General features: G+C 39.8%; 1 protein-coding gene across 2 annotated transcripts; it reads right to left on the minus strand.

Annotated features, from left to right (window-relative positions):
* Nucleotides 1-862: 862 nt before the first annotated feature.
* Nucleotides 863-22,010, minus strand: ANXA11 (annexin A11). Of its 2 annotated transcripts, XM_069019262.1 has the most exons (15): nucleotides 21,913-22,010; nucleotides 12,872-12,929; nucleotides 11,647-11,759; nucleotides 10,156-10,509; nucleotides 9,518-9,605; nucleotides 9,044-9,138; nucleotides 8,478-8,591; nucleotides 8,177-8,267; nucleotides 7,961-8,040; nucleotides 7,726-7,782; nucleotides 6,758-6,851; nucleotides 5,961-6,056; nucleotides 3,333-3,391; nucleotides 2,655-2,777; nucleotides 863-1,625 (listed from the first exon to the last, which is right to left on the minus strand). In XM_069019262.1, the coding sequence occupies exons 2-15, from the start codon at nucleotides 12,918-12,920 to the stop codon at nucleotides 1,566-1,568; spliced, it is 1,473 nt and encodes a 490-aa protein (XP_068875363.1). In that variant the 5' UTR covers nucleotides 12,921-12,929; nucleotides 21,913-22,010; the 3' UTR covers nucleotides 863-1,565. The 2 variants fall into 2 exon arrangements, with proteins under 2 accessions (XP_068875363.1, XP_068875362.1); XM_069019261.1 differs by lacking the exon at nucleotides 21,913-22,010 and having other exon boundaries at nucleotides 10,162-10,509.
* Nucleotides 22,011-22,126: the final 116 nt, after the last annotated feature.

A 22,126-nucleotide genomic window follows, 5' to 3' on the forward strand; every position in this document is an offset into this window, starting at 1 on the left:
CTACTGTATCAAAACTGCCTTTCCAATAAAGCATTGTCAGTAAGAAAAAAAGATCAGGTGGTCTGCAGGATTAAAGCATGGTAACAAACTTCCCTTAACTTAGAACCTTCCTCCTTCCCTTGCAAAGAAGTGAACTCTTGCTGCTATTGGTTTCAGCCAATGAAGATACACTTCCAGCTCAAATTCCTCTCATGCTCAGATTGTCTGACAGAAGTGAGTGTATGGTCTGTCTTTGGACACAGGACAGGCTGCTGCATTGACCAAAATGGGAGTCCTGTCAGCAGGTGCCAGTCAGAATCCATCATTTGGACACACAGCTACCATATTCTATAATCTTTACATTCCTCTCCCTTGCCATGCTGACAACACAATTCAGAATTAAATCCAGGACATTGCCTTTTTCTTTCAAGACAAACAGCAATACAACTTCTAGGAAAAAGGACTGCCTGACCTTTACACAACAGAGGAAGCACGCTTACATGTGTGTGAAGTTAGGGGAGTTTGCACATACTTGATTAACAAGCAGCCTATTTTCACTGACATAGTTAGAAAACCTTTCCCCTCCTTTGTAATTTTTACCTTTACATGTTTTTATTTTGAGAACAAGCTGAAGAGATGTCATCCATGCCAGCAGGGAATAAAAATTCAAGAGTTCCAAGAGTAAAAGAAATTACAACATGCAAAATGAAAATACTGAGCAGTAACTACAGATTACATGTATCACATACAGACAATTGCTCATCAACAGCACATGTCTCCTCAACTCTTACCAATGCAACAATTTCTGAATAATCCTGTGGAAGAAAACTTCTGTGGAAAAACTGAGTTACAGAAACTGAGTCACCACTCACATACATCAAAATTAACACCAAAAAGCAGTCTGCAAAGACTTAGCTTTAATTTCATAATCTCTTCTTACATACATACATTTAAGGCACAATCCAAAACCTTTAAACATTAATGACAGACTCTTTACTATTGTCAACATCACCACTGCCTTGTGACAGTTTGCCTTAGCAAGAATGAAATGTGGAACACATCTTCCTTGAAAATAATCAAAGAAAACAGAACTTGACAAAACTTCTTTAAAACAGTCTTAACTAGACACAAAACCTCAAAGCTGCTATCTCCACATATCATGAAGTGGGCTAGCCTGAAACCAACTCTGCATACAATATGTATATATAAAACTTGCATTAAAATGGCACTCAGTGTTTATACAAAATAACACCTTAAATCATACAACTGTGATTTCTGTTTCATAAAACAAACATTATTTCAGCATGATAGAAGCAGAAAAGAAAAAATGACCTGTCATTCATGGGTTGCTGAGGGTGCTATACAGAATCCTGAGCAGATGGCACATAAGCTTGGTATTTTGGGGGGAGAGGGTTGGCATTTATTATGTACTACTTTTGAACTGAAGATATATGCAATATTATCTTTTTAAATGCAATTGCTTTAGAAGAAACAGGTCACTACATATTTACTTATGGAGAAAAAAAGATACTTTGCAGCAAGTACATAAAAATAGCAGCTTTTTTAAGCAAAGCTCAGTGCTTCATTTAGTCATTTCCACCACACAACTTGAGTAGGATTTTCCGGTAGTCTCCTGAAGTATCACCCTGAAAAGCAACCCAGAAAAAGAAAAGTTGAAGAACAACCACAAGAGATGAAGCCACAGCTGAAGAACTAAGAACTTTCTTTCCAGAGACATTTTTGCCTCTACTTTTACAGAAATAAGCAGCAGAGTTTATATACACCTAACTGTGCACATGCACACCCCATATTTACTGAAGTCAAGTTTTGACCAGGTTTAGTCCATTGAATAGGTAGGCCTGTTCTGCTTCTGAATGGTAAATGTGAATGCCAGATCAAAAGAGGAACATGGGGGAGGAAGCGATACAGAGCTTTTCCACCAACATCTCACTGCCTTCTACTCATACACTGATGGTTACAGGGCATGCAACTACTGTAGAAGAAACATTTGCCACATGCAATCCTTCAGAACCTCTACAGGATTCTTTCCAAACACCACCAAGTTACAGCCCCTCAGCATCAGCAGAAGGAATAAACAGGGGCTTAACAGGTTTGACACCCTCATTATAAGGTAAATAAAAGTGGCACCACTCACTCTCCTCCTATTACCCTACCATCAGCCAGGCATCCTCTTGACTGTTGCTACAGCTCTATAGCAGTAGGAGGGTGGATCAACTGCTAAAGAATCTGAAGTTTAGTGTATTTACAAAATCTTGTACTTTCAAGAGGAGGAGGCAATCCTTCAGAAGATTTTTAGAAGCTTTGAATTCTTCCAATACAGAGATGAAGTAGAGCACCACTGTTACTCAACTGGAGGACTGAGTGGTTCCCACAAGATCACATAAGGAGTTTGCAATAGAGGGGTCTCTGAAACTCCTCTAGACCAATCTCCCTTTCCTTCCTTGCCTGTTAGCTTCCTCCCCATCGCTAGCTCATCTAGCCCTTACACAAACCCAAGTGCTGTCAATCCTCTGGCCCTCCACGCTCCTGGCAAATGCAGCAACCCAACACAGCCAGCTACACTCAGTGCAGGCAACAGCTGTTCAGCACAAGGATCAGTGTTCTGCCAGCATAAAAGGTGTCATGGCAGGGAAGATAAGGTCTCCAAGGCTTACAGTGATATCTTGGTAGAGAGATCTGCCATACATCCGCTTGTACTCTGCACGTATGTCCAGCAGGTCAACCTCGCTGCGCGATACCATGATCCGGATCAGAGTCCTGTCCTTTGTTCCTGCTCCCTGGAACAAACAAAACAGCAGTATAATGTATTGAAAAGTGTATGATACAGCACTAGTGAAAAAATAAAATGCCTGTTTACTAGCATAACCCCACTGACTTCAATAAGCTTGAACAGAATTTGGCCTATCATGCTTTAATAAATTAAATTTAGTGGTAGGACACTAATCTCTCTGCACAAGAACAGCTCAAAAAAAAAAAAATAAGAGGGGGATTGACAGAGGTACAGGGGGTCAGGACAGTCTGGTGAATTAAATGGCCTACTTATTCATTTCTGCCAGAATTCCCTACTTTAAAAGTATCAGTTTCAGTGAGTTTTAAGCGTATTTGTGTTTCACCAAGTGAAGATGTTTGGCTTATGTGTGGTTGTACTCATTCTCCTGTTAAGTTGGATCAAATTAGCTGGATTTTTCCAGCCTTTCATAATAACTGCATCCTGTTAGTCATCTGCCCACTGAAAAATGTAATCCCTTTAGCTGAACAGTTACCTCCCAAGAGCTGTACAGGCATTTTAAAAACCCCACACTAAGTTTATGTAACTTGTCACAGACACCTACCTTCATTGCTTTCTGTAATCTCTCTGCAAAAAAAGCTGGTGTGTTCTTGAGACACTTAACTGCAAAAAGAAACAGTATTACAGAAATCAGGCATTCGTCCTCAGTCAGAACTCAGCAATTTTTTGAGTCTATCCTACATAGTCACATGCTTTAATTTTACATAAACACACACTTGATACAATGCAGCTTCCACTCCTTCCATTTGCCACTGAAATTATTTTTAATCCAAACAGTAGCTGCAATACAGTTAAAGAACCTACACTGCATGGCTCAAAGCAAACATTTCTGTCACTAGAAACCATCTAGTGTGATGAAGCCATAATGAACTTTTGAATTCTAATGACCACACTCTTGTTTATGAAGGGAAAAGAGGGGATGGGGAGGGGGCAGAAGACTTGAAGGAACACACAGGTAGTGGTGCTCCTAGCTTCTTAATTCTAAAGTTTTAGGCCATGCATCTACAAGGTGTGACAAATTCAAATCCTGAGCTAGTACAAATTGAGAAACCACCTATGATAGCAGAGAATCTTAGGTGTTTCTTCTCCTTAAGGCTGAGTCATCACAACCCTTACTTGAAAGTCTTATTTTAGCCACAGAATTCATCAGGACTCCTGAAAAAATTCTAACATGCTCATTTAGTAATGACTGGATGTAATATTTAATTAGTACAGTTCATCAGAAATCTGAAAGAGCAAACTCTAAATCAAATTACTGTCATGTTAATCAGGATAATGAGAGAATCCTCCATCACTGATCAGAATTAAAATCTATATATTGATGCAATGTTGTTTACAAGTAAACAATCATGCAAACTGTGGCAAACTACAGAGAAAACAGACCACACTTGACATTTAATAGCACAGTAGGGTATCAAAATCAATCACACAGAACCAAAGGTGTAAACCTAGATACGTTTTTCATAGCAACACACATTCTGTATAGGAAGAAGTACTTTTCTCAGTAGGAAAATGTAGATGAGAGAGAGCAGTTCACCACATAACTGTCAATGGTATGTACAGTACTATTCAAAAACAAATGACAAAATGAAATGCATGTTTCTGTATTACTGTATTTAGCTAACACAACACACTAGCACTCTACGATGTTTAAAGATGTTGTAAGTTACCAGTTGTACAATCCAGAAAGCTTTAAAGAAAGCAAAATTAAATATTTTCAATTAGAAAACCCTTTTTCCTGCAAATAAGGTTCACAGAACAAATGATGTTAACATCACTGACTGATACAGACATATGTGTATATACATATAAATAAAAAACCCCACAGAATCTATTTAATAAAGGGAGTTATTCAGTGAATATTAATGACAAGCCTTGCTCAAAAGGCTACTGACTCGTTTGCAAGCTATAGTCTCAGTTGTGAATCTGGATCTACATGGAGACCTGTCAAGTCACCACAAAGCTCCATGAAGTCAAGAGGGTTCTAAACTCTAAGCAGTTTCTTTACCAAGGCAATCTTTTTCTACAAACACTGGGAAATATCTCTTTTCCCCAAGCTTGGTTTTCTAACAATACTTTCTGAGGGGACAAAGTTTGAATCCTGGAAAAGGTCTGCAAATGAATCACACAAAATGAGCTAGACCCAGTTTTGGTCATTAAAAGATCAGTATAGTGACAATGTGGCAAAGAAGAAAAATAACAGCAGTTACGTAGCTCCCATATGCACAAGACAGGCATGAAAAAATGAGGCTTTTAAAACTGATTTTCATTTAGCAAGTTTTGTTACAAACTTCAATAAAAAAAATCTGTTGAACCAAATAGCCTCTCCTATCTCATTTCCAAGTGATGCAAAGTTCATTTTTCCTATTTTGGTAGGAGTTTTTTGCGTTTTGCGTATGTGGGTGGTTGAGGGGTTTTTTGGTTACATCACTACCATATTCAAAACCAAACAATACCACTTTTAAAGCAGGAGCTCTAGATACTGCAGTATATTTACAGTAATAAACAGAAAAAGAAATGAAGATGTAAAGACAAAAAGACAGGAAAGTGGTTCACAATTACATGTATAATAAAGCACTTTAAATAGAACTACTGCACAGCAACTTGAGGCATCGACCCAACCTCATAGAAACGAATGACTGCTTCTGAAGTGACTGGAGGTAAGAGTTTTCACTGCTCAGAAGTACTGGAGGCAATTAAAAACAAAGATTTAACAAAATTGTACCCACAGGAAATGTGGAAAAAATAACCCCTTTGCAGTCAAATTTAAGTTGTCTTTCTAGTAAATAAAGTTAGAGGTAACTAATTAGAGGGTTAATGCCTGTATTTTGCTGGATTTCCAAAATTGTCCCAAACATTCCATTCTCCCTGACTCAGCACAGTTGGTACAAGTTCTCTTCACTTCTTAAAACAGTGCCAATTATAGTCAATAATTCTCCCCTCATTTTAACATGTGAAATTTAAATTCTGCAGAAGCCTGAAATAAAATCTTTATCTCATTTTGAGATGAATTAAGTGCCCCACTTTACTATTCACAAACGACTTCACAGAAAGCATCAACATAAAAAGCAGAAAACTGGAATTATAAGAACATCCTTAGCTGGAGTCACAGATGCCAGCTGAGGCAGTTGTAGCAGAATAGCAGGAATGAACTCGCTAAGGTGGCACATACCTACTGCCAGCATGCCCCTTTCCAGGTCTCCAGACATTTCACGACATATGCTTTTCTCAATGTCCCGGTTACACATCCTCTGGTACTCACTGAAGACTGTTAATGGAAAAGAAAGATTTTAGGAGTCAGCTCAGCAAAAAGAGGTGACACTAGGACATCCTGGATGGCTTCATTTCAATGGCACTTCTCAGCTGGATACTACAGTGTACTCACACAAGTTTTAACACCTCAAGTACCAATACTGTGTTATCAACCATTTGCATGTTATCATGCTCCTTCTAGCTTGTCTAGATCTGTCCTTTTCGTTAAAGGGCTAGACCAAGAAAGCACTGTAAGAGAAAGAGTGGCAACTTTTTTAGGAAAGCTTTGGGTCTCTAAAAAATTAGGAAGAAAATATTCAGGTTCTCATACACACCCCTTTCCTCCACATAAGTACTTCACATCCCAATAGCACATTGTAAAAGTTCTATGTATTTACTAAAACATTTCCACCACGACAGACTGATGTAGCCTTACACTAGCAAGTAAAAGGGGAAGGACTGCAAGTGTCTTACACACACAAGGTATGCAAGACTGAAACAATTCTAGCTTTTCAATTCTTTAATCAGAGGATCATTTGAACAAGTATGACCTCCACCTGCTCTGATATTTAAGAAAGGTGACTTTTCCTCAGCAGAATTCACCCTGCTTTTCATATCTCATTGGGTTCATTTTACAGATGGAGGAAATTCAGGCACAGAGCAGTGCTGTACATTTCACACACAGAATCAAGTTACTGTTTATGTAGGACACGTTACCTGCTCTAAGGTGGGCCCTGCTTCTTGCACACAGAATGGCATTGAATTTGGATTCATCAGTTCCTAGACGGTTCTCTCCAGCTGCATACAACTCCTGAACACAGAAGGGAATTCACACTTCATTACTCAGAAAACTAGTCAGGCTGAACAACTGTTACAGATTTCCATCCTTACAGCCTCTCCTCCTTCTATACTTATTTCTTAGCCTATGTACTAGTGCAAAATAGGAACAAGCAATAAATAAGAACAAGTTCTGACCTTCCTATAGCTTGTATATGCTTATGTGCTCAAACACAAGAGCTCCAGATTACTAAAGGAGGGGATATTGTTCAAAAAGTACCTGAAAATTGTTCTTCCTAACAGTCCTTGCACTTAGCTTTTTTCCTATACTTTTAAGTGTTCTCTGGGATGTTCTTGTGTTTTGGCTAAGGCACACTATGTAGAAAGTAAATTACATTACTATTTAAATGACACTAGTATGCTAAAACAATGCAGGGTTTTCCCTTTGCTATGTGGTGAAGTGGAACATATAGAAAAAGAAATGGGGCAAGCATTACAAAGTCCAAGTGCATTATTTGCTGCAAAAATCCAGACTTCCTTAAACAACACGCAAAGGCTAATGCAGGTGTTGAATAGATTAAAATTTAATCCACACATGTATCACCTCATATCTCTTTGGACAATTTCCTTAGTAAGCAGCACAATCCAACACTTGGAAAAGCCAAAGACTTGACAGAATAAGAGGTAAAATATCCTGCGGACTGTACTCCCAAGAGCTTCATCTCTGTATTGCACCTACATGGCTCTAATGCTGCCACAGCTTTTCATATCACTTCCATCCACTGAAACATAAGCACTGCATCAGAAGTCACAAAGTGTCCAAAACTAACAGTAAGCAGAATCCACACAGTCAAATTTCAGTGTATTAAGTTGACTATACTCAGAAATGATGAAGCATTTCTACTGACCTGCACATCTCTTTGGACAACGGACATGTCAACATTTGTACTTTCATCTCTGTTTCCCTGAAAGAATTAGAAGACCCAGAAGTGTTACTGATGAGCTTTGATAGGCTGCTTTTTCTAAAAGTAAAAAAAAAAAAAAAAACAACCACCAAAACAAACAACAACAACAGAAAATCCACACCACCTACAAACGCACAACACACAATAAACAAATTCTAAAATCCCAGCAGGGAAGTACCTGAGCAAGTGAAATTAAAAGCCTCTGAAAGTGTCCAGACGTGTCACTTTTTATTGCTTCCTCCAGAGTTTTCTTAAATTCTGGAAAAGAAACACAGTCATGAATCATCATACACAGTCATGAATCATCATACAGCCCCGCTCATTTCCTAAATTCATACTATCAGTCAGTGATTAAGTAAGAAAAGAAAGAAAACTTTGATGGAACAAATCAAACCTGTTTTATAGACCCTGTTGAGTTCCTGAATATGCTCATTACTGCGGGAAGCTAAGATTTCAATGAGACAATTTTCATCTGTGCCAACACCCTAAAACATGCACAGGAAAAACAGATTTCAGATTATTATTTCTACAACCTAGTATAAAAGAAATATAATCAAATTATATAGGAAAGAATTCAGAATATAACCTTGTATAGGAAGTCAAGGCAAGTAATCCCAAACTTTTAAACGGCAACCAAATATTTTATAAGCTCAACCATTTCCTCTATCTTATAAATTTGTATCTTCTACACAAACCTTTATAGCTTCCTTGATTTCGTAAGCATCAAACATGACAGGTGTCTTCATCATTGCCAAGATTGTCCTCTCAAAGTTACCCGACAGCTCAGACTTGAGATCCTTGATCAAATCCTAATGAGAAGCAAAAACAAGGAAAAAATGCATAAAGACCAAACTTGACAAAAGCAAGCACCAAAAACATGCATTTTACTTAGAATTCTTTATGCATAAACACCAGTAATGTATGTTCAAAGTAAAGCTATTCCACTTAACACTAAAACCAGTATAATGGAATGTGTACATTGAGGTCATTAAGGTCCAATTAAATAGACTGCACAGATCAAAGAGTCAAAGTAACCATTTAGCAGAGAAACTGCTTTACATGCTTCATCTGCAACACTGCATGAAGAATTCAAGTGTAGGTAAAAAGTAGAACAACTCTGAACTCCCTATAATTTAATAACCATCTTCCCCCCCTAAAGCACCTTGCAATCTTTTCTTCCCACCACTAAGTCTTCTGACTTCCACTGAAGGGAGATGTAGGCTCTTATTTCTTCTTCCTTCTGTTCTCACAAGGTATTTACCTTTCCATAAGCTGTTTTGAAGGACAGGATTATCTGCTGCCGCTGCTTGTTTGAACGACTTCCAAGACAATCGATAATCGCCTGCTCATCAGTTCCTGTACGCACACACAGACACCACAGAATGAGCATCACCTCATGTGAGGATTCAGCTTTCTGTCTCTATTTCATCCTGTTCTAACCCCAGCAGAAGGACATGTATGCCTTGAATTCATCTACAGTATCTACTCTTGCATACAACCACAGAACTTTGAGCTCTACTCCCAAGCACAAACACAGTAAGAATACAAAGAATACCTAAACCAAACTCATGATGTTGTTTATGGCTCCATGAACTCCCAGTAATACTTCTGATAACCAAGGACAATCGCATGTGAATTATCCCACTCAGTACACACATAGCAACAGGAAAAGATCCACGCTGAATTGAGATGCAATTCTACTTTTAACTGAAATGTAAATCCTCAGACTGCTCACCTAATCCCTTCATGGCCTTCCTTAAGACTTCGGCATCCTTCAGAGGGTCAAAACCTGGTGCATCAGTAATTGTACCTCGGTTTCCATGCTAAAATGAGGTCAATAGTGTTAAATTGCATTAGTGTTAACAGCATATTAGTGTTAAACAGTAAAATATTGTGGTTTACTCTCAGGAAAGATGATCACTGTTATCAGTTTTCTTTTTGTTAGAAAAGTAAGAGAGAAAACTCAAACCAACCCTGCCTTAAGCAATTTGTTGATTTCTAGACACAAATTACAAGAAAATACAAGATCAAGAAGGTTTGCTGACATTAAATCTGCTTTCCAACTAATTAAGGTTCAATGATACTGTATATACAACTGGCAACACTTGCTAAAGTTAGGAAAGGCAAGATTCATTAATATGAATTCATGTTAAATCTTTTTTCTTGGATACCATGATAAAACCTAATTTGTTTCAAGACATATGAGCCTATACTGGTTGCATTTGAAAACGTTCCATCTCTCTCCTTCACTCAAACTTCTTTTCATAACTTTCTTTTCAATTTTATGATTGGTTTACACTTATACACACAAAGAAAACGTAGAGGAACATATATACAGTCACACCTCAAAACAAAAGCAGTGAATGCTCTTACTCTTACAGGAGTGACTGCAGGCCCTGTAGTTCCTGAGTAAGAGGGCATAGATGGGCTCACAGCTGGACCTGGTGGAAAATTTGGCATGGGCTGCTGCCCTGGATGAGTTGCTGGAGGTCCTGGATGGTTCATAGGCTGCTGGCCTGGCACAGGGCCGCCCATGTATGCTGGGTAAGGCGACATTCCAGATGGTGGATTTCCTCCAGGTGGAGCATACCCTCCGTACGAGGGCTGTTGTCCTGGTGGAGGTTGCCCAAAGCCACCTGGAGGAACTGGTGGAAAACCCCCAGGTGTGGAAGGATACATGCCTTGTGGTATATTTGTCCCTCCAAAGGTACCTGCCAGGTTGGATGCCTGCAATGACAACAATAAAGCAAGAGACAGGAAGGGGTACAAACAGCTGAGTTTCAGTAACATGTTTAATACAATACAACCTCCCTCCCCACCAACAGAGATAAATAGCTCTTTATCTGCAAAAGATAGCAAGCAGGATGGAAAAATCTGCCTAAAACTTGACACCAAATAATCCCTTCTTTGTCCATGGCTGCCTTGTGTGATCACAAGGGTGCACCTGTGTGCAAAGACTTTAAGCAGCCTTTGGCTGTTTTATGATGTGCTAGGAGTTTACAACTACATTTGGAAAGATTCCTGCAGAAACTGCAGTGAAGATACTTCACATCAAAATCTTACCACTGAAACTCTCTTCTAGAGAGAAACCAGAAGTGACATTTGATGATTGCAGCATTATCAAAAACTAGTTGCTGTGGATATTGCTATGTGCACCCTAGATAGTTTGTTGTTCAATTTGCCTGCTGGGTGCCAAATCACTTCATTTAATCACTGCCTCAGAAAGACATCTAGAATGCAAATATCTTCCTACAAACTGTATTCGTTATGCAGCATAACAGATTTCTGAAGACTAAAGTTGTCAGAAGTGTCACTTGCTTCTGCTCTATGAAAAAAAATCACATTGGAAATGTCTACATTTTCTTCAGTCAATGTAAAAGGTTTTTACTTCCATCTGTTAAACATCAGTGTTTGTAAGAGACTGTTGATCCCATATTCTTTTCAAGGACAAATCACTGATACCTCTAATTACACAGCCGTTTTCCTTACTCTGATTGGTCAAAATCCAGGTAATAGGCAAAATCCAGACTGTGTTTGCCCATATGAATATATTAAGAGTGGATACTGTGTGTTAGTAGTTCCCTATTCCTCTACACAGCAAATGCCAAGTTCTATTAGTTTTATGTCCACGACTTTTGAAGTTAGACTGTTAACAACACTTAACTAGTGCTCTGTTTTCTTAAAATAAGAAATATCTTGCAGCAACCATTTTCTTCAAAAGGCAATATTGAATGCTCAACACCTAAACAGATTAGACATAAATGCACAGAATTCAAGTGATGAACCTCTTGGTGACAATGCCAGAAACACAATTTTGTACTTGAGGACACCGCAGTGAAACACAATAAATGAAAGCAAACTCACCATTCCAGCCATGTGGTTGGGATTGAACTGGTTGGCATAGCCAGCCACATTTTCCAGACCAATTGGAGGTGGATTTGAAGGTGGATAGGCAGCTCCACCCCAAGGATTGCTACCTGAAATCAAACACAGATGCACTGAAATGAGAAACTATGCTTTTTTAGTTCTTACTACTTAAATTTCTAATGTAATATATTTTCAACACTACCAGGAAAATCAACTGAAGAGGTGCAGGGTAGCAGTGCAACTATTGAGAAATCTCACAGGATATTTCTAATCATGTTAGTTACCACTGAATCTGTAAATTCTCACTTAAAACAATTCTAAACCTGTTTGAAGGTTAGCACTCAAGACATACCTTGACTTGAGAGCACATAAAGTACAAAGTTGTCTGGGTATTCCAGTAGGAAGATATTATTAATTCCACTTACTCTGCCAATCTGAGAGATGTCCACAGAGCACAACAGTACATTCACAGACACCCAAGTCATAAAACTTGTCTGCACACAGCAGTATGGTCTAACTTAACCCAGAATACTTTGCTGATAAACAGGCTTTATCCTCCTAGCTAGTTGGGCTTCTTACTGTACACCTTCCTGAGTTAGCTTGCCCAACTCCACAGTTCACCATACCCACATTACTCCAGTCCTTTCTTTCTACCTTTCAACAGTACTAACAACTGTGAAGTTCTGCTTGATAACCAAGCAGTGGTTGAGGATGCCATCAGCTTTGTATTATTATAATTGCTACCTTTTTCAACAGCTCTCTCCCTTCTGTATGCAAGCACCTGCCTAAGAATAGTGAATTAAGGATACTTTCCTATTTCTTTAGGGAATACAGTTTTAAGCTGTATGAATGATTTTTCCCATGCTCATTTGTCTCACCACTCACCTTGAAGACTCAGTATCGACCAGACACTGATCCTTGTCATTTATTGGATTTGGTCAATATTAAGACCATCTTAATTTGGTCAAATTAAGACCATCTCCTAATGCTCTGTGCTTTGAGGTGAATGAAACTGGACCTTACTATATGAGCACATGGCAGAGCATACATTTTAGACAAATCAGAATCCCCAGCCCAGGTAAAACAGGACTTAACAAGAGAGTACAGAAAGCTTTGGTGAGTCAAGGAAACACCCTGCAGTCTTGTTCTTCATCCATGCCACCTCCCCACTCCAGATAAATACACCACTGTATTTAATGTTTAGTTCATCTGAACAACTTACCTGGGGCTGGTGGATATCCACCTGCTGGGGGATAGCCCGGGTAACTCATTGCAAAGATCTGAAAAGTGTGTGTGATACAGTTATTTTCTGTAATACTTCACTCATTACACCACATAACACTAAGAGGCAACATGTATGCAGTAGTCAGTTACCAAAATTTAGACATAACCTGCACACTTTGTCCCAGCTCTTCCCTTAGAAACCCCTTCCCATTTCCTCTTGCTGGACTAATAAATATGTTCAGGTGACTGACTCTGCTACTGCTTAGCTCTCACACTATTTTTCTTATTTGTTCCAGTTGCTACTTACTGCTTACTTTGTCTATTATGTTGTTAGGGATGTATGACTTGGACATGCTTCCTCTATTGCACTATTAAAATCTCCAAAAGTTTCCAGCTTATACAGATCTGCCTTATCAATCAAGAGTAGAAAATCATCTGACAAAGAAGCTGTGTCTTCAAGCGAGTAACCACAAGAAGTTGTTAGAAGGCACCGAAATGCAAACGCCTGCAGAAGTGCAAGGTCAGAGTAAGAAGAAGAAGGGATATATGCTTACAGCATTGCCATAAAATATGAAGGGGTTTACTGGTAGGATAAGATCACTAGAACAAATTGGATCTCTCAAAATGGATAGTGCCTCTGTCAGCACAGAAGTGCACAGTCATTAGCTGTCCAAAGCAAAAGCAGAGGTCAAAACAGAAGAACAGCTAAATGAAGGACAAAATGAAAACTGGCTTCCAGAATATAAAGGCCTTATTTTAAACAGAACAACTACCAGGAAGAATGGTAAAAGTAACTATGAAGAAAATATCCACAATGAGTGTTAACTTTTTGAAGGTTATTTTTAATGACACGTCCCAGTCTATTTTTAGAACTGCTGTGTAAATTATCCCTTTCTTTTTTTCCCCCCCTCTTTCCCCTACAGCACCACCTTTTGCATCTGGCATGTATTGCTGTGTTTTGGGTTTCAGCTGTGGAATTTTGTTTTGGTTTGAGTTGGCGGGGGTGCTGTTCTTGTGATATTGTTTTCATTTTGCATGAGCACATTAACTTCCCTTTCTGGTTTGCATGGCTCTATTGCATAGCAACAGTGAAATGGAGAAACACCTTTTTTGTGGTTTTGGGTCTTTTTTTAGAAGGAAATACAATTAGGAAATCTTCAATTTACTTAAAAACTGTTTGGACTTCATGTTGCACATACTCATTTAAATATATAGAGAGAGAAATGAACTAACACAAACTGTGATGAACAGAGCACACCAAAAGTTATAACCCTACCTTACTTCTGCTCCAGTATGTAGTGTCTAACAGAATCAATAAATAAGTGAATGCAGCTTCTCAGCATTAGAAAAGCAATTCCTGCTGTTACCCATGCAAAGACTGACCCCAAATCCACGAGGCCAACACAAAAAGCAAAACACTTATTACCTCTCTGCTGCTGGAAAAACGAGCAGGCAGCTTCCTCCCTGCTGGTGCTTGGCCACACAATTGCCAGAGGGAGCTGCCGGGCTCCAGGCCCACGCCGGGACATGCAGCCCCTGCCCACACTGCCAGCTCTGGGCAGGTACGAGAGCATGGAAGTGCAGTGAGGCCAGCAAACAAAAAAATAACATTAAAAAAACTCAACAGAAGGCAGCCTGGCACACTTCCGAGCCTCTCTAATTTAGAAACGGGCTTTACATAATAAAGAATGGAAAAATAAAAAAGAACAATTATTACCATGTCACTCAAAAACCAAGCAAAGAACCCCCACAATCTAGAGTCTCAGCATGCATAATGTCAATGTGTACATTTTTATATACAAATTATTACAACACTGAAATTAGTATTATTTCTTCTGGTACAACTATAATTATATTTTAATTTATTTTTTAACTTCACATGTAAATACAATAAAGACAGGGTACTCAAAAAATTATAAGATGCCTTTTCAATAAAGCTTTAGGTACAAGTATAAGGCAAAAAGCTTTTTTCTTTTTTGTAGTAGAGGGTGAGAAACAATGGGGTATGTCTTGTTTTTCTTAGCAAGGTTGTTTTCTTGCTTTTAATCCCATATAGAACATTCATTTCAAATTGGAAAAAAAAACAAGATTAGAAGAGCCTTTTGGCAATGAAAGCTGAGGTTGAGAAAAAACAGCTAACTTCAGCAATCTTAAAAAAATGTTACTTTCTTTATAAAAATGTTCCACTTGCTTCTTTTGAACACTGTATTTATCCAGGGCTTTTCCAAGGGGAAATTTTCCCAGACTGGTCTGATTCCAGGCAAACTAGACCTGCAAACACACCAACTTCTCCTGTTCAGAAACTTCCCTGATCACTACCTTTTCTGTAGCTCGTTTGAGCCTCTGTTGGCAAGTTCTCTAACTTCAAAAATATTAACAGAGAAAGTTAACTTTCCCAACCATTCCCTCAGCCCCGCCTGCATTTCATCTTCTAGTCTTATCTTCCACACTTTCTCCTGCTACATCCACAGTATTTTACTAAAATTGTTCCTGATGAGCAGCACTTGCCTGCTGACAAAAAACAGGTGACACAGGCGAGAGAACAGAAGATATGGAAACCCACCCTGCTATTCAAATATTGCATGGGAGGACGCAGGAACAGCAAAGTCTCTGTTTGCTCAGTCATAAAAAATGTAGAACATAAGACGAGGGAAAAATCCAAACAACCAAACCACACACGGAAAGAGGGAGTGCCTTGAATAAAATACAGACCAAATACTGTCAAGGTCCTCTCCCCATTCCCAGTGTTCAGTCCTAGAGGTCCACCTCAGAACTCTAAATAAAGACCTTAGGTTTTACTCCCACAGTGAACATCACTATCGTGCTTCACACTGCACACTATGAACCATTCAGGCTCTTGAGCATTTTCCTTGGCAAAAGCTAACAGGGAACAGACCTGCTCATAAAAGATTGAATCTGTGATAGACTTTCAACAGCAATCTTGAAAATACGCTTCTGGAAGATACAGCACAGAAGAACAGGACAACAACTCGAGAATTTTATAACAAAAATTCAAATTACATAATGATAGCAGAAATAAACAAGAAAACTCCAAGGCTGCCAGAAAACTTCTGTTTCAAGGCGCAGTAGCAATTAAACTCAGCCACTGCATTCACGCCCATTTCTGGAATTTATTTAGTGGCTGCTCTTCAGGCTCCAGCTATACCATGGTATAATAATTTGAGGACAAAAAAGGATGAAACACCATAACCTTTATTTGTTCAAAATAATTTGTTTAACTATGCCCATTTCACAGGGAACACTGGGTAAAGTTAAACCCTTGACTTGACTCCTCGACAAGGTTAATTACCAGGATATAGTAGACAAAGCAGCCTGAAGCTATAAATTACAGTACCTACTCCGAGACTGATCCCTGATTGTGAAACCAGCAGAACAGAATTTATCACCTTACAATATGCTGTCGTTTTTAATCAGATATGAGCTGAGGCATCCACCACTGTGTTTTTCCAAGACAAGGACAAACCACAGTCAACAGTGAGCTAGCTAACTGCTATTTTACCAGCCTGAGCAAGATTTATCTTTGACTCACACACTGCAGCATACAGGTTGTTCTCTCCTGTACCAGTTGTAATATTTTTCATCCTGACAGATTAAAAGTCCTGCAATTTTGGCTTTTCATTAAGTCTTCTGTGTATGTGACTCCTGTCTAGCCTGCCTTTCACTATGAATAAAACTAATTTAGTAGAATGGGTTCCTCTTCCAACAGGGCTGAGTTCACACTACCCACAACTCAGGAAACCTCTTTTACACAGATCTTATCACTCATTGTTCACCCTTACAAACCTTTACTGGACTTCATCCAACAATGTGTATTTAAAGACTAACACGTCATCCATTTCCTACGGAAAAAAGTTTCCTTAACAAAAAACCCAAACCAACTCCCAGCTGTCAATAGATGGTGGAACAGAAACAAACTCAAATAGGAGTTTTTTAAAAAACTATCCATTTGAATGCTTGCTAGTATTGCAACTCAGGAGCTCTGTCAGTTTTGATGATCCTTCTAATTCAATATCATAATCTTTTTTATTACAGAAAATAATCTAGCACTTTTTGACCCGCTGGGGCACGGGGCAGGGGGAGTTGAGAGGGGGAAGAGCAAGAAAGGTAGCACTTGCAAGCTTCAGTCAAAATAAAATAGAACTAAAGAGAGATACTATGTCCAACAAAGAAAACTTGAGTTGGAGGACACACCCAAATAAGCCACAACCAAGCTGTAAAAATATTACTAAGAATATTCATAGAACTTTTCCAGTGACAGAAGCCCTACATATATACTCAGGGCAACAAGATCCAAAGAACTTAGTTGAGCTGAATGGGCTTTCAAGATCTATGTGCAGCAAAAAAGCCTGAGTTAATTCCAAGAGGCCAGTTTCAGTTTGGATCCCCACTCTGCCCTGATCCAAGTGCTTCCTTTTGTAGCACACTCCTTCAATATCCTCTTTCAAATATATAAAATACATAGTCAAAACATTTATGACAATACAGATGGACACCTTCCAAACAACAAAACAAGCAAGAAAAAAAACCAAATCAAGTTTATGAGATGTCTGAAGTAGTAATGGAATGAGGTTGTTCTATTTCAAACTCATAACTTGTTATAGAAAATCATTTGTTGCAAAACAAATAATACTATAAAGAGTCTGAACTATGTTCTTAACTGACTAATGCCCCAGGGATTTATACTCCTCTATTTTAAGTTCTGCCATGAAAGAATAAATTTTTACATCATTAGTGCAAGTCAGACTAGGAAAATACCAATTACTCCATGACTAAAGCAATAGTGTAATAATAATATTCAGTACACTAAGATAGTTACTAAAAAAAAACCTGAGTGTTCATTTCACACCAGCAGTTTTCAATTGGTTGCTGTGCCCGAGCCTGAAGCGCAGAGCCAGGGAGTGGCCCCACTGCAAAGGCAGAAGCAACAGGAACAAAAGCTCGACAGAAAGTTTCCATCAGGTCTGCAGCTGTTTGGGCTGCAGAGGAAGCCAAATGACACCAAGCTGTTCAAGTGACAGCTCCCAAAGTCAAGCACACTGGCAGGAGCCGCATGGGACCTTAGCTAAACTCCTTTGGGACATACCCTACACTGCAACAAAACAGCCTTGGGACTCCCCAGATGAACAAGAGGTGCAAATACATCAGCTTTTTCTTACAGGTGATGGCTTTCATATTTTCTGGACAGGGAAGGCTTACACATTCAGCTGTCCAGCAACACTGGGGAGATTACTACCTCTCAGTGAGCAAATGGACATGCCTTCATCCATTCATTCCAGGGGCTATAAAGAATAAGTGACTTTCAGCTGATTAACTCTTTCCAGGAACAGAATTATCCAAGGACCAACTTAGAGTAGTCAAGTAGAAAAACAGGTATTTCAAAACAACCATAAACAAGGAATGGGAAAAAAAAAGCAAGACTAGAGCCTTCAAATCTAGTCTGCGCTTGAGATCAGCAAGCTTTAGTCCTTAGAGCTTACTACTGAAAAGTATTTTTCCCCCTAAATCCTAACATTTGTATCTTACAAATTTATTCTCCTAGCTAATAGAAAACCAAGTATTTTTAAAACACTGCCAAGCATAGCCAATAACCAGTTATTTGAACTAAAGATAAGTACACTGTTTACAGAAGGAGTACGAATTCCCAAGCTTAAAGTTATCTCTAGCAGTAATAAAAGGGATATTCACCCTGTCTACTTCAGGCAACTTAAGCACCTCATTTAGAGCAACTCGCTAGGCCAAAGTTCAAAATCAGACATGCTTTTATACCCAAACCAGAGGTCTTTGGGATGCAGGAATTAATTATAGTGAGTATCACTTCACATACATGCTGACTATATGGCTATAGTAAAGTTTAGCACAAGCTAAGAGACCTCAGAAGCATTAGAACTCATTTGAATCTTTACTATAGGACTGCTGTATTTGACAGTTTTTAAGCCTGCCAGAAGTTCAGATCTAAAAGCCTGAACTGAAATCCCACTTCTCCTACTGGCGAACACCTTCTCAATTCCCTCAAAAAAACCCTCACCACCCACACTTTGCAGTAAAAGAAAAAAAAAAAACAAAAACAAAACAAACCAACCAAAACAAAAATTCCAAAAAACTTTTAACCTTCCCTTACCAAGTAAGACAGTATATTCTCTCTCAGACAACACATAAGGAAAAAAAGAAGACAACATCTGGGAAGAACTTGTTTCCCTTTCTTTGGAGGAACATTGCTATCAATCAGACAGCACAGTGACACTCTGCACTGTACAGGGAACAGCCAGGTACTGGGCCTGTGCGGGGTTGTGTTTGTTTTATTCAGTTGCCACAATCTAACAACTGGCACTAGTCCACACTCAGCATCTGTGACAGCTGAATAGTATGGATACAATTTCACACACACAAACAAAAAAACTAGATGCCAAGCATAGGGAGGATTGGCTGCCTGGTCATCACAAGCACATGATAGAATTGTCTCTTAGAAGGACACCACTGAGTCCCAACTCTGACCATAACTGATTCCAGTTTTACCCCATCCAGGATCTAACCTCTTACCAAGATTTTCTAGTGAGCACTGACAAAACCTAGAACAAACACAGAGCAACAATAGAAGCAATACACAGTAAATACCTATTGTTGTCCTTTGGTTTGCTTATCTACTTTACATTCTTCCCAGCTTGGAGAACAGCCTGAAGGAAATTCAGCATTTGCATCAAACACACCTGCTTTCAAATAAACTGGCAAAAGCAAAGGGACAACCTTAGCATCAGTGCGTGACAGCTCAAGTTTCAAATAGATCTAAGTGCTCTCACTGAGGGGTAAACATGCAGCCTTTACCTTTCCTTTTTTTAAAAAAGTCTTTTGCTACCTTCAAGATAAACTCAAAATGAAATGCACTACATAAAGATGACAAGTCTCTGTCCTTATTTCCAGTAGTCTACATAATACACTTTTAAAATACATGCAATAAGAAACATGGTTCAAGGAAGTAAACATAAATGTATGAAATAAACAAAAGAAACGCCATTAAATATACAACTGAGTAATGGCAGTAATGTAACGGAAGCCTCCAACCACAATTTGAAGCTGATAGAGAAGATTATATGAATTATTACATGAAGCCTTGGCTAAAAATAAGTGAAAATTTCAATTTTTTCAAAAGCCCTGCTAATTCTGTAGTCACAATTAAACCATCTGGTGTTTTCAATTATATCTCTGCTTTAACTACAGCATCTTTTCTTTTTCTCCCTACATCGCTATCACAGAACTAGAATTAGGTCAGCTCTATCTTGGCTCTGATTAATGCAGTGTTATTGAAGAGACCCTCTGGAAGCTCCATCTTCCAAAACTTGCTAGAGATCTAGGAAACAGCATCTCCTGTAACCTCCAAATCAGACAGACTACTTAGCTGAGCTTTTTATAGCAGATCAGGTTATATATTTTAAGTTGTTATCTAACATTATGCCTTTACAATTTTGACTATACAAATACCCCCATGAAATATCTCCATCCCACTGGTGGTTTTGTTATATCTGTTGTGACACCCTTTGTGACTTTTGACATTTCACGGAGTTTTCAGTCTAATAACTCAAAACTTCTGGGAACTACAAATAATAAGCTAAAGAAGTGACAAAGCATATGAATGAATGTGATGGCTACTCCAGAAATTTTAAGTACAGACATTTTGGCCTCTGACCTTATACTAAGGTCAGGCAAGACAAAGGAACATAAATAATAAATATTGTTGACATAAAATCATTAGGCACTCAGTAGAAATGCAGTGGGGACAGGGCCACAGGCAAACATGTAAGCAATGCTTAGTGCAAGTTATCTGCTGCATCAGTAGGAGGAGAGTGGTCCACATGACTCTTAGAGCAACTCAAAAACCAGGAAATTACAGAAATAGCCAAGTTGTTGGGAAAGCATTTATACACTCAAGCTTTACAGCAGCCATACACTCTGCGCTGGTTTTGTATTGTTTCTGACGTTACCATGGATGTTCCAGAAAAGCACTGACTCACTCCACAGAAAATAACTGCGTGCTGGAGGAGGTTTCAGGGAAGGAACCTCCCAGCTCCTACAGCAGCTGGGCTTTCAGGCACATAACTCTCATAATCAGCTCCTTCATCAAAACACACTGCACCAGCACTTTTCTTCTCTCTCGGCAGTCTGTTTTCTCTCCACACCTTCACCTCTCACTTTCTGCCCCAGTGCATCTGTCCCCATTCTAGGCTGAGCTACCTTCCTTGCTTCTGCCACTCCCTTCAGAACGTTATCTCTCGACTATTCCTCCTTAACAGGAAGAAGCTTCCAGGAACTACTAGAAATATATTAAAAAGAAAAATATATTCCACAAAAGTACTCCCTTACTGCCCAGAAACAAGATGGGGACAGGAAGGAAATGCTTTTCTGAATAGGGAAGTGTTTGTGCTGTTTTCTGTCACACGTACAGCTACAGCATAGCAAGCGTTTCATGAGTTCTGGTTTTAAGACAACTAAAGTGACTTGAAGACACTTAAAGACACTTAAGTGTCTTAAAGTCTAAAGACATTTGAAGTAGATATAGTATAAGAAAAAGTAAAGTATACTACGAGCATTTTAGAGAAAGGAGCCTTCGGGTGGGCGGGGGGGAAGCACTGCGTAATGGCCAGCCTATCATTTTAGGCTGCTTTCTCCTGACAACTGTACACATCAAAATTATAAACTCAATATAAACTACGGGCACAGGCAAAGGACCGAATTGCAACTACAACAGCAAAACATGCCCTGTCCCCAGAAACCACATTTCCCCAGGAAAGAGGCGTTTCTTCCTCCCAAGCGCGGAGCTGCCGCAGGCCCCGACCTCCCCTCGGCCAGCCCCTCAGCCGCTGCCTGTCACCCCGCGGGCGCCCCGGCTCCTGCCGCCCCAGGGTCCCCGTCCCCGCGGGGCCACGGGCCCGGCCCACAGCCCCGCGGGACCGCCCGGCCCGGCCCCGCCGCAGCGGGTGGCCCTGACCTCTCGTCCCCGGCCCGTCCCGCCGCTGGGGTTGCGCCTACCACGGGTCCTGCGGAGCCGCTGCGGCCGCCGCCTGTCCCAGGTGCTCGCCGGCGCTGCGGGGCGGTGCCGGGGAGCGGCAGGAGGAGGAGCCGCTGCTGCCCCGGCTCACTCCGCCCGCCCTGCCGCGGCCTCAGTGCGAGGGAGGGCCGGGGCCAAGCGGTGCAAAACCTGCCAGGGGCGGCGGGCCCGGGGCGGGGCTGGCCGGCAGAGCGC

The sequence above is a fragment of the Aphelocoma coerulescens genome, chromosome 6 (genome assembly GCF_041296385.1).
Source record: "Aphelocoma coerulescens isolate FSJ_1873_10779 chromosome 6, UR_Acoe_1.0, whole genome shotgun sequence".
Classification (NCBI taxonomy): domain Eukaryota; kingdom Metazoa; phylum Chordata; class Aves; order Passeriformes; family Corvidae; genus Aphelocoma; species Aphelocoma coerulescens.